Here is a 13540-nt window from a genome sequence, read left to right on the forward strand (position 1 = left end):
GTCTCTTGGATGTGTGGAACTCCTATGCATTCCACAAAGCCCCCGTTCTCACAACTTCTGCCCCATCCCCACTCCAGGATGCCTTTCAGGCTCACCTCCTGGGCCCCCCTAAGCCCTGTCCCTTCCTTTGGCCATGCCCTGAATGCAGGAGGCTGGGAATGTCTGTATACAGCTGTATTTTTCTCCAGCCTGGGGGATTTTTGAGGGCAGATGTGGTTTACCGTCTACCTGGGGCTCACAATTGTCCTACCATATGGGCTGGGGCAAAGAGTTGCCCTAAAGAAAAGGCTGGGAGGAACAAGACTGCCTCCTTTGATGTGGGGGGCATCAAGGCTTTACAGAGGAGAGAGCCTCAGAGCCAGGGTTCTGCCAGATGCATAGGAGTCAGGGAGACTCCTTGTCAAGGAAGAGGAGTTAGGGCTAACCTGCTGGGGACTCAGACAATGGTATGGAACAGAGGAGGGGCCATCTGGAGGGATGGAGAGGCCAGAAGGATAGTAGGTGGAGACAGTGGAAGGGAGATCAGGGCCAGGGCAGGAGTCCATCTTTCCCACTTGGAGCCTGTTCTGGTATGCCCCTCCCAGGCCCCCCAGGACTCAGTGGCGTGAGATCAAGGCCAAGGCAATGGGTTCCAGACCACTCCAAGCTGTAACTCAGGGCCCAATGAGGCCCAAACTCACCTCTCTATGCCCCAACCCTGCCTTCCATGCATCCTCGAAGGCCAGTCCCAAACCCGTGGACCCCCTTCACTCACCGGAGGCCCAAGGACTGTGGGCAGGAAGGACCTTTAAGAAGCTTCTCACTTTCCTGCACCACGGTCTGGGTTCAGTCCCCACACCTTTGCTCTAGCAGCACCTGACTGCTCACCCTTTACTTTCACAGATTTGGGCAGATGAGACCCTGGCCAAAGCCCTGGGGCTTTCAAGGAAGTCCATCCTGTCTGCAGAGTCATTTCCCAGCTTCCAGCTCCCTGCCTCAAGCGCGATCATTCCTGCAGTGACGGGCTCTGGGGAGCAGAGGGAAAGCGTACCTCCCCACCCCCACCTCAGGGGCCCAATGCCAGCCTAGGTGCCCAGGTGCTCCCCCTAGAATGCAGCCGCCACAGCCCTCCCGCTCACCTGCTCCCAGGAAAACCTGTCTGAGCGGGCTGCCCACCAGGCTTCCAGCTTCAGAGTGTGGTCCCTCTCCCCTCTGAACACCCCTGCACCCCCACCCCCAGCCCTGACAGGGCCCTCAAAGAAACCCTACACTGATGAAGCATCTACTGAGGGCCAGCCACCCCTCAACCACCACGCACCCCGCGCTCACCAGGTCTGAGCTCTGGGCCCCTGGGCTGCGGTCTGGGCGCCCTGGGGAGCTGACCCCGCCCCCGCCCCCTCTCGGTCTGGGGTGCTACCCAGACGGTGAATAATACGGGGCCTGGAGGCTGGAGCGGCGCCGGAAGGGGGCCTAGCTGGGGCAGGCTTGGGGGAGGGGGCGGGCGGAGGCTCCTGAGAGGGCGCCGGCCACCCCGGCTGCCGCGCCCCTGCCCCTGCGGCCCGGGATCCCACGGACTCCCCCTCCCCCAGAAGGCCGCGCGGTCTCCCCGGGGGCTGGGGGGCTCCCCTTGACCCTCGGCAGCCCGGCCTGCGGGAGGGGCGTGGCCAGCGCGGGGCGGGAGGGACTGATGCGAGACAGACGGAACGACTGAGAAACTCGGGCAGAGACTGGATCCAGCTGCAGAGCAGAGCCCCCGCCCCGGGCTATTTTTAGACCCCGTGAGCCCCCCTCCAGGCCGGGAGGGGACCTAGTCACCCCTCCTTCGGCCGGGGACCCCGCGCGGTCACGCCCTCCGTCGGTGCCCGGCGCGACGTGGTAGCGCGGGAGTCCTCCCGCTGTGACTCGGTTTCCCCAGGACCCGGGAGGCCGAGCTGCCCTGCTTCCGCCTCCGCACGCCCTTCCTCCCGCCAGTCATTTACGCGTGCTCCAGGGCCCAGGACGGCGCGCCTACCCCTGCACACCCCCTCGACCACCTTCAGCTGAGGACAGTTGGCCCTGAGGTAAGGGGCGGGGCATGAGAGTGGGCAGGTGTGGCTTGGGTGCATCCTACGGGCGATCCGCGCTGCCGTGGGTGTGTTCCCGTGGGCGGTGACAGCTACTACGTGCTGGGTGTCCAGGGGCAGTCTTGAGCCTGGGTCCCAGTCTGGAGTGCTGCCTGCCCTGGGCACCTGCTTGCTGGTGTGAGCAAGAATGTGCTTGTGTGTGGATTCCCCTGAGTCTGAGCCAGGCCACTCTATGCCCTGTAGCGCTGCAGCCAAAGACAGTGCTGAGGTGCTGGGTATGGCTGCGAGTGAAAGCACACGCCTGGTTGGCTGTGTGTCTGCATGCACACTCGGAGTTGTGTCCATCACTAACCACTGGCTGCCTGGCCTGGATCTGTCCTGTCCCTCTGTCACCCATCTGTTCCCCTCACCAGTGGTGAGCGCTCAGAGGATGCCCATTGGACAGATGAGGAAACTGAGGCAGGGAGACCACATGAGTCAGGGCCAAGGCTCAGCTCTAACCCAGGCAGGCTGACGGGTGGGGACCTGGTTGGTGTCACAAACAGGAAAAGTTCCCGGAAATTGAGCCTTGTGGTGCGGGGAGCCAGGGGCAGGTCTGGGAGCTGACAGGAGCCCTGCGTGTAAGTGTTTGTGTCTGTGTGGGCGTCTGTGGCTTCACAAGGGCGTGCAGAGGGTCCCTACCCTAGGGCGTGCAGGTGTGTACCGGGCATGAGCTGGAGCCAGTGCAGCAACGGGCCTGCTCCCTGCATGTTCGTGCCCGAGGGCATGATCCTTGGTGAGCTGGGCAGCATCAGAGGACTTAGGGAATGGGCTGAGGCCATACAGCGCATCAGGGCTCCCGCCTGGCTGCTCAGTGTGTGCACCCAGCAGACAAGCTGTGAGCACAGCCAGGAAGCAGGAAGAGTGCGGGCACCAGGCTGGGGTGGGGTGGGGTGTGTGTGTGTGTGTGTGTGTGTGTGTGTGTGTGTGTGTGTGTGTGAATGAAAACTCAGAGTCTCAATGGCAAGAGCAGGTTGGGCCTGGGAAGACCAGCCCAAATGCTGACAGGCAAGTCAGTGGCCTTGTCCCCGTTTCAGAAAGAGGGAAACTGAGACTTGGCGAAGTCGAGCCCCCGCTTGACAGTGGGAGATCGGGGGCTCCAGTCCGAGCTTGTCTGAGGTCACTGTCACCCCTCCGGGGGAGGGTGGGTAGGCCCCTGGCGTGGGGACAGGCAGGCAGGCCAGGGGGTGGGGTGTTGAGAGGGAGAGGGACTTCTTAAAAAATGGATGGCTTGCGGAAGCAGGAGGAGGAGAGTGGGCAGGCAGTGATGCACCATCAGGCAGAGGAGGGGCCCAGCCCTTGGAATCCAAAGACCACAGTCTGCCAGGGCCACCGTGGTAGTGGGGGAGCGGGCAGCCTGGTGCCCACGCCCAGGCCTCTGGGACAGTGGTGGCTGGAGCCCTCCCACCCTCCCGGAGGTGAGCTGAGGGAGCACTGAATGTCCATCCCGCAGTCCTGCAGAGAGGAGCCAGTACCCGAGAGAGAGATTTCTGGAACTCAGGACCAGCCAATCAGAGCTCTGGAACCTCAGCCCCCTTAAAGTCTAGATGCTTCAGGCCTTTGCATTCCTGAAGTGGGACCTTGTTAGAATTCTAGAATCGGGGACTTGTTAGAATTCCAGAACTCTGGATTTTCCAAGTCCAAGCCTCTCCCTCTCTCAGGTTATAGGATCCCTGGGTTTGTCCAGCAAATCTGGCGTCCATGCTTCTCCTGAGGCACAGAGAGGGAGAGCAGTTCTCCCAAGGGCCACACAGCGGTGCTTCTGGACCTTGGAGCCCTCCTGGTCAATGTGGGAGGGAAAGGGAGGCCTCGCCAGGTGCCCCTCCCGGCCCGCTTTCCTGGGGAACTTGAGCTGGCTGTTATCACCTGAACCCCTGGTTGGGGGACTGGAAACCACGTGCTGGGGCCAGAGGAAGTGGTGCCAGTTTCCAGTCTCCCCCAGGCCAGGGGCCCTGGGGTTGCAGTTTTTATTCCCACATATGGGAAGTGTGAAACAGACTCAGGGTCTATGTCCCTGGGTACATGAGCTCCTGCACAAAGTAGGGGACCCTGGGGCCATGAGATGTGGGAGGGGCTGGCAGTCACTCCAGGGTGGGGCAGGGGCAGTGACCACAGACAGTCCCGAGAATGTTTAGAAACAACACATACCAGCTCTTGAGGGAGGGAGGGAGGGAGGGAGGGAGGGAGCGCCCTGTCCCGAGGGAACTCAAGTGCAGATCAAATCTGAGCTGACGACAAGCATACCCCTTCCCTGGAGTGGAGGGCTCAGACGGCCACGCACCGCACCGTGGAAAGGCCGCATCCCACCCTCTCTCAGGCTTTAGTTTCTCACTCAAGGCCCCACCCCCACCAAGGTGGTGGTGACCTTGGCTGTCAGCCTGGGAGGGAGGCTCAGGGGAGCTGGCTACCAGGAGCTGGATAATTTATGAGGCTAGATAAGGAGTTGCTGAGATGAATTAAAGAGATGGGGAGTGAGGTAGAGTGCAGCTAAGCACACTCGCTGCTGAGGCTGGTCATGGGACATGGCCCTGGGGCTTGACATTGGCCCCATTTTATCAGAAGGGAGACTGAGGCTCAGAGTAGGGAAGAGACTCCTCCAAGGTTCGTGAGGGGATTCACGGCAGTCATTTTAGAAAAATTCTATCCCTTTTTGGCTGTGCCTCATGGGACCTTGGCAGTGAAAGCATGTAGTCTTACCCACTGGACTGCCAAGGAATTCCCTAGAAATGATGACCCTCCACACCTACTTCTCACCAGCCTCCGCCTGACTGCAAGGCTTTTGACTCAATTGTACACGTTGATCTCCAATCAACTCCGGCTAGGCTGTGTGACTTTGGATTAGTTACTTAACCTCTCTGTACTTCAGATTCCCTGCCTCTGCAAAATGGGGATCATAAGACTCCAAGCTCTCATTTCAGGGGACCCTGAAAGCTTCCATCCCTGGTCAGGTAACTTGATCCCACATGCTGCAACTAAGACCTGGTACCGTTTAATTAATTAATTAATTAATAATAAAATAATGTCGTCGTGGTGGTTTAGTCGCTCTGTTGTGTCCGACTCTTTTGCGACCACGTGTAGCCCTGGGGAGTGAGGTGGGGCTACTCTGTCCATGGGATTCTCCAGGCAAGAATACTGGAGTGGGTTACCATTTCCTCCTCCAGGGGATCTTCCCAACCTAGGGATCAAACCTGAATCTCCTGCATTACAGGCAGATTCTTTACCACTGAACCACCTGGGAAGCCCAATAAAATAATAATAACTAATTTTTTTTTAATTAAAAAAAATAAGTGGACCTTTCTGGGCTTCAGCTGCCTAGAACCTCCGTGCCTCCCACCGTCCTGCCTCCCCACCTTTGTCCACTCTGATTCTGCGGCCAGTGGCCCCTCACTGCTGGCACAAGTGTGGTTTGTGACATGCATGCACACCACATGGGAGGCTGGCCCCATGGGTGACCCTGTGCCCTCCCAGCTGTATCCTTTGGGGGAACTGAGAGGAGACTTTTTAAAAAAATTATTAAGTATAATTGCTTTAGAGAGCTGACTTTTAAATGGTGTCATTTTATTTCTCCTCAAACACTGGTCAATTCATCCACACCCCAGACAGTCTGACCCACACGTCTCTCCAATTTTCTCCCCCAGCCCCATGCTGAGTAGTTCATAGCCCATTACATCCCTGCTACTGTTTATAGCCTGTCACTGGGGACCCAGTTGCTTCCAGTGAACTGGGTTTTTTTTTTTTTTTCCCAGAATGGAACTGGATTTCAGGGTTTATTTTTTATTAAACAAAAATGGCTGGGGGTGAGAAGGAGTCTACATGATTCTAACATGGGAGGAAGGATGTCCCTAAAAGACCAATGGGGTCAGATCTTCCTCGAGGCCTCCATGAGGAATTGTGACCTCAAGGCTGACCACAGAGCTGGCCTGAGAGTCAGTGACCTCTGGCCGCCAGCCAGTGGCCCTCCCCACACTGCACGTGTCCTATTTTACAGCAGTTTAAATCTGTCCTGCATCCTTCCTTCCATGAAGGACTCAGATGGATGACCCCCAGGGAACCCGAAGTTTAGAGAAGAAAAAATCATTTGCCTGAGGTCGCATAGTTGGTGTCAGGGCTAGAGTTCAAACCCAGAGCTTCTCAACCCTTCTCTGCAACCTGGCAGATACTAACTGGTGTCTTCCAGGATTCCCAGAAGAGGGAAAATTGATCCTTGAGGGTCACTGAGCCTGGGGCAGGACAGAGTTGGAGCAAGTCATACTAGTAATTGTAATAGCAGGACTACTACTAGGAGTAGTAATAGTAATGCTTACTGAGCTGAGAGTGGGATAAGTGAGGAGAGGCTTCTTCAAGGAGGGGCTATTTGAGCTGGGGCATTGAAGTTTGTGTAGGAGTTCACTGGGGCCACTCAGACTAAAATGCAGAATGAATCACCAAAATCTTCTCTGCCGCCCGCCTCCCCACAGGTGTCTCTGAACCACCACCAGCCTTGGCCTGATGAAGTGGTGACTCTCCCTGCTATGCTCCAGAACCATGTGGCCCAATGCCAGTTCTCTGGGACCCTGTTTCCGGCCTATGAACATCACACTGGAGGAGCGGCGCCTGATTGCCTCCCCATGGTTCGCAGCCTCTTTCTGCCTGGTGGGCCTGGCCTCCAACCTGCTGGCGCTGAGTGTGCTGATGGGCGCACGGCAGGGCAGCTCCCAGTCTAGATCTTCCTTCCTGACCTTCCTCTGTGGCCTGGTCCTCACTGACTTCATGGGGCTGCTGGTCACTGGTGCCATCGTGGTGACCCAGCACTTCGTCCTCTTTGAATGGCAGGCCGTGGACCCTGGCTGCAGCCTCTGCCATTTCATGGGCGTCATCATGGTCTTTTTCGGCCTGTGTCCACTGCTGCTGGGGGCCGCCATGGCCTCAGAGCGCTTCCTGGGCATCACCCGGCCCTTCTCAAGGCCCGCGACTGCCTCGCAGCGCCGAGCCTGGACCACAGTGGGGCTGGTGTGGGCCTCTGCGCTGGCACTGGGCCTGCTGCCCCTTCTGGGCGTGGGCCACTACACCGTGCAGTATCCCGGCTCCTGGTGCTTCCTCACACTCGGCACCGATCCGGGGGACGTGGCCTTCGGCCTGCTCTTTGCACTCCTCGGCAGCATCTCAGTGGGGATGTCCTTCCTGCTCAATACCATCAGTGTGGCCACCCTGTGCCACATCTACCATGGGCAGGCGACTGCCCAGCAGCGCCCGAGGGACTGCGAGGTGGAGATGATGGTGCAGCTCATGGGCATTATGGTGGTGGCCAGCATTTGCTGGATGCCACTGCTGGTGAGTGGCGGGGGTGGGGGGAGGGGACTGCCTGGGGCCTGGGTTAATCCTTAATAGATTCATAACCCTTAGGTTCTCATTAGCCCAAGAAAATGTGACCCCAGGGTCCAGGGGTACTCCCTTGAGTGAGACACAGATAACCCCAAACTGGGGGCAGGACTGGGGCAGAAGCAGTGTCCTGGGACTGAGATGTCCAGCGAGGGGCTCCCAGGCTCTACCCACCCCAGGGGGGTATCAGAGAAGACTTTCCGGAAGAGGGTCATTGGAGCTGGGGTTTTGAAGGAGGAAGAAGAGCTTACCTGCTAGACGAAAGCAGGGACGATATTCCAGGCAGAATCACTGAATCATTTCTACCTTGTGCCTACCCCAGCTTTGCACAGATGTTCCCTGAGTCAGGTGAGTTTACTGAAGTCCTTCCACTGATTAATATAATTGGCCTTTTGGAGTTGTTATTTTTCCATTTCTGATTCAGTCTGAACAAGTCTGAGGACCAGAATCAGATACTTGGTTTCCAGCCCATATGCAACAAGGACTTACCATGTGACTCTGGCTATGGGCTTCCTTCTTCCAGCCTCAATCAGTTCCTTAGATTTTTTAGAAGAAAGAAGAAAGTGTTTGTTGCTCAGTCATCTCCAACTTTTTGTGACCCCATGGACTGTATAGCCTGCCAGGTTGCTCTGTCCATGGAATTCTGCAGGCAAGAATACTGGAATGAGTAGCCATTCCCTTCTCCAGGGGATCTTCTTGACCCAGGGATCAAACCCGTGTCCCCTGCACTGCAGGCATATTCTTTACCGTCTGAGCCATGGGGGATGGGGATGATTTAAAAGGTGCCTGCCTCCCAGAGTGATTCAGGAGGAAATGAACTCATTCATCCATTTGTTTCTTCAACAAACGTTGATTGAACAACCAGCGTGTCGCTGGCTCTGGTCTAGATGCCGAGCAGGGAAGAAAAAGGACAAAAATGCTCGACTTCCTGGAGCTCCTTGATCGTGGTGGTGGTGGTTTAGTCGCTAAGTCGTGTCAGACTCTTGCAACCCCATGATCATGGGGAAGACAGCAAATAAACAGTGCATAAATAAGTGAGATGGTAGATATTAGGAAGTGATAAGCGCTAAAACAAAAACTAAATCTGTGGGATAGGAAGATTGCAGATTTGGTTGTGCTTTGTTTTGCTAAATGTTTTTACATGTGTCAGTGGTGGGAAAAGAAATAGAAGGGAGCATAATTTTTGTGTGTGTGATACGTGAAGCTGCAGGCATGACGGGCCCCGGGGGAGCAAAAGTTACAGTATGATGCTTCTGGCTGAGCAACGTGCTTCTGAAACTCAGTCACTGGGGTGTCCCTCCCAGGTCTGTTTTCATACAGCTGAGACCGTTTCTATTTTTGTTTATTATAATTATTATCATTATTATTTACTGAGCAGCATCCAGAGGATGCCTGTGAGCATCTGATTCAGGTTTCCCCCTCTCTGCCTACAGCACTTCAGGGCTCCCATCTCCCTCAGGATAAAACCCCAAGTTCTCCTGCAGCCCACAAGACCCTGCAAGACCTTCTCCACCCCCTCCCTGCCCTTCCCTGCTCCCTCTCTCCCCCTTGCTCACTCTGCTCCAGCCACACCAGCCTCCTTGCTGTTCCTCCAACATGCAAGTCATGATGCTGCCCCAGGGCCTTTGTATGCACTGTTCCCTCCGCCTGGAATGCTCCCCCAACCCCAGATCTCCCTGTGAATCACTCCCTCACTCCTCCATGTCCTTGTTCAAATGTCACCTTCACCAAGAGTTCCCTGACAAAGGTCTGCCTCAGCATCTTCCTGATCCCTGCCTTCCAGGCTTGACTGTCCTAGAATACCCCAGATGACCCCTGCCCCTCGCCTGAACCATTGGAGCTGAGACTCTGAAGGATGGATAGGAGATTAGAGAGATGTGTTAGTCACTTAGTCGTGTCCGATTCTTTGTGACCCCATGGATTGTAGCTCGCCAGGGTCCCCGTCCATGGAATTTTCCAGGCAGGAATACTGGAGTGTGTTGCCATTTCCTTCTCAGGGATCGAACCCGGGTCTCCTGCATTGCAGTTGAATTCTTCACCATCTGAGCCACCAGGGAAGCCTGAATAGGATATTTGTTGTTCAGTTGCTCAGTTGCGTCCACCTCTTTGCAACCCCATGCACACCAGGCTTCCCTGTCCTTCACTATCTCCGAGTTTGCTCAAACTCATGTCCATTGGGTCGATGATGCCAGCCAACCATCTCATCCTCTGTTTCCCTCTTCTCCTCCTGCCCTCAATCTTTCCCAGTATCAGTGTCTTTTCCAGTGAGCCAGTTCTTCCCATCAGGTGGCCAAAGTATTGGAGCTTCAGCTTCAGGATCAGTCCTTGCAATGAATGTTCAGGGTGGATTTCCTTAGGACTGATTGGTTTGATCTCCTTAATAGGAGATAAGCTGCCAGATAAAAACCAGGAAGGCATTTAATAACCACTGAGTCATTAAATGATTCCCAAGTCCCCTTTGGCAGCCAAGTTTTTCCTAAAAGGCCATTTAGTATACCTTCTAAACACTGTCTCTGGGACAACCACACAGCTCTTGTATTGGGGTGTGAAAGCTACCTGGAAATGACTGGGCACGCCTGAGTGCCAAAAGGACTTCATTTATGGACTCGGAAATGTGAATTTCATGTAATTGTCACAGGTCACAAAATATGCTTTCTATTTTTTTCTCACCATTGACACATGTAAAAACATTCTTAGCAAAACAACAAACCAAAAAGGCACAAATAAAGCAAACAAAGCACAACAAAAACAGGTGGCAGGCCAGAGCTGGCCCATGAGCCCACTCATGCTCTGAAATCTCCCGTGGCTACCTGTTGTCCCAGAGGAAAGGGCCACAGACACTTCCCTCCATCTGACTGGGGAAACGCCTATTCTCCATCTGATTACCTCTCCCAAGCGTGGCCCAGTGCCTCCTCTGGGCTACAACAGTGCCTCCATGCCTGCTCGGTCACACCCTCCCCCACCGCCCAGCTGAAACCATCTGGGCATGTAAGTAGAGCCTGAGTCCATTGTGGCCATGGCACTGTCCCCAGAATTGCCCAGCACACAGTAGGTGCTCAGGAAACTACTGTAGGAATCCAATATAATATTAATATTAATCATAGTATAATTTAAATTATAATTATGAAATATAATACCCATTATAATAATTATTTGTATTTGAATTAATATATATAATTATAACAACTGTGATATAATTGTTAAATACTGTATAATATGTACTATAATTATATAGTATTAATAAATACTTAATAACTATATCAATCATATATAAGGAAGCCCTAGTTAACACTTAATAATTATATCAATCATAATATATATTTATATATTATATAATTGTTAAATACCATGTAACATATAGCTATATACATTCATAATTAATTATATCAATTATTATATAATATATGATTATATATTATATAACTGTATATAACTGTTAAATACTTTATAACATATAACTATAATTAGGGGGTTTCCCCAGTGGCTCAGCAAGTAAAGAATCTGTCTACAATGCAGGAGGTGCTGGTTCAATTCCTGGGTCAGGAAGATCTTCTGGAGAAGGGAATGGCAACCCACTCTAATATTCTTGCCTGAAAAAGCGCATGGACAGAGGAGCCTGGCAGGCCATAGTCCATGGAGTCGCAAACAATTGGACACGACTGGGCAAAACTATTATAATTACATATTATTAACTAATATTTAATATATTGATCATTATATAGTATATAATTGTTAAATACTATATAACATATAACTATATTTATGTTATTAATGAATACTTAGTAATTATATCACTCATATGTAATACATAGTCACATTACAATTATATATTATATAATGACATATATAATTTTAAATACCATATAATAAATAATATGGCTATAATTAACAATATATTATTAGGTAACTATATTATTATACTCTATAACCATTTATAAATTAGTATATATAATAATTTATATCTTATATTACATATTTGGTAATATTAAATATATATCCAATATTTAATAAACTATATTAAACTGATTTGCTATGTTTAACATAAAAATTAATATAAAATTTTTGTCATAGAATTTTATAAACTATAAATTTCAATATAATATAAAATGACAAAATAACATAAATTTTAACTATTTAATATAAATCTTATACCATAATTTGATATATTATTACATATAGTATATATATTTGATATGTGTAAAGTTTATGTAGAACATATGTTTAATAGAATAATAACACTGGCAGTCACAGTGATGCCACCTGTTAGCACCTGCAAGTCCTCTTTGTCCACCATCTTTAATCATGTCCAGCGGAGGAGCAGGAAAAGTGTGCTGTTTTGCAGCCACATCAGCTGAAGCTCAGAGAAGTCAGGCAGATATCCTGAAGGTCACACGGCCCAGCAGGAACAGAATCAGCACTGGATCTCGGGGACAGCAGGTGGCACAGGCAGGTGTTGGTAGAGGGCAGGGCTGGCTGCCAGCCTGGCCCCTGGCTGACTGCTCTGGCCCCTGGCAGGTCTTCATCGCCCAGACAGTGCTGCGGAGCCCGCCTGCCATGAGCCCGACGGGGCAGCTGTCCCGCCCCACGGAGCGGCAGCTGCTCATCTACCTGCGAGTGGCCACCTGGAACCAGATCCTCGACCCCTGGGTGTACATCCTGTTTCGCCGGGCAGTGATCCAGCGCTTCTACCCTCGCCTGAGCACCCGGTCCAGGTCACTGTCCCTGCAGCCCCAGCTCACCCGCAGGTCAACAATTCACTAGATCCTAGGCTGGACATAGTGACAGCTCTGGAAGGACAGAGCACCCTGCCAGAATGTCCCCCACCAGACCTTTATCTTCCCTGTCGGTCGCTTCTGTCTGTCCTGATGCCCAGGAGCCAAGAGTGCAGCATAGACAGAGGGTTTGAACAACAAAATTGTGTGCTATCTTCCATCAGCCCTAGGGACACCCCCTCAAGTCTTCCCTGACTCCCCTTTCCAAAGCCCTTCCCCTCTCTCAGCCCCTACTTTGAGTCCCCTCCCAACCCCAGGAAGGATGTGACAGTGCTGGGCAGGTATCTGGAGGAAATCAGACTTGTAAGCTTCCCCTTGCAGAAATCCTCCAAAAATAAGGGGCTCCGACCCCTGAATCTGACCTGCTTACTGGGGTATGGTTGATTCCCTTTGACACCCCAATTCGTAAAGGCTCTGTCTAGAAAGGTTGAATGCCAACAGACCCCCTCTCTTGCCAAAATATAATCTCCACCTCGGCTTTATTTTCCTTTAGCTCTGAAATCATCTATCATTGAAGTTTCTGGTGTCAAGATTCCTATCCAGCCCACAGCTGGTGAACAGGACTAGGGTGGGGGTTGGGGAAGCCCCAGCTGAGCAGGACTAGGCGGGAGTCGGGGAAGCCCCTAGAGGTGGGGCTGGCTCCTCACTCCTCTACCCCCACCCTTTATTGAGTCTTGCCTGAGCATTTCAACGGTTGAGATCTTCTGGAATCCTGCCTGCAACCCTAGGAGCGGGTTCTGGGTTAAACCCATTTTGCAGATGAGGAAACGAGAGGACAAGATAGATACCCAGAGACCATGGAGTACACCCCTGCTTCCTTCGCTGCAGATTAAGCACATGCCTTCATCAGCTTGTGGTTTCACCGTCTATCCACTCAGCCCCTCAGACTCCCTGCACCTTGAGCAAGCAGCTCCTGGCCCACAGTAGCTGCTCAATAAAAGTAGATTGATCTTGTACAGACTGATGTGTGTCTGCAGGGCCCTCAACACCTGCACAATTAGCACTTATAAGGTGCCCATAGTAGGCACTTAGTAGGCACTTAAGAAGCATCTAGTGTTTTCGTGTCAGCCCCTCTTCCTCTGCTCTCCCCCAAATACCCGCCAAAATAACACATCAGGCTGCAGGAGTGGGAGGTGTCTTTATGCGTTTATTCCCCATGAGCCCTCAAGGTACATGAGAAGGAAACTGCCTCCTGCCTCCCCTCCCCTCCCCTACCCCACTGCCCTCCCATAGACCTAGGATCAGCTGTTTCCACCCTCCCTTCCTCACCTGCCCCACCCCACTTGCGGGGATGGGGGTGGGTGTGGAATGAGGTCACCTGCTACTTCT

The 13540-nt window shown here is 52.5% G+C and overlaps 1 protein-coding gene across 1 annotated transcript; it reads left to right on the forward strand.

Annotated features, from left to right (window-relative positions):
- Positions 1–1701: 1701 nt before the first annotated feature.
- On the forward strand, positions 1702–13100 carry TBXA2R (thromboxane A2 receptor). The gene is made up of 3 exons (XM_068980539.1): positions 1702–2039; positions 6539–7391; positions 11955–13100. The coding sequence occupies exons 2-3, from the start codon at positions 6606–6608 to the stop codon at positions 12198–12200; spliced, it is 1032 nt and encodes a 343-aa protein (XP_068836640.1). The 5' UTR covers positions 1702–2039; positions 6539–6605; the 3' UTR covers positions 12201–13100.
- Positions 13101–13540: the final 440 nt, after the last annotated feature.

The sequence above is a fragment of the Capricornis sumatraensis genome, chromosome 9 (assembly GCF_032405125.1).
Source record: "Capricornis sumatraensis isolate serow.1 chromosome 9, serow.2, whole genome shotgun sequence".
Lineage (NCBI taxonomy): Eukaryota > Metazoa > Chordata > Mammalia > Artiodactyla > Bovidae > Capricornis > Capricornis sumatraensis.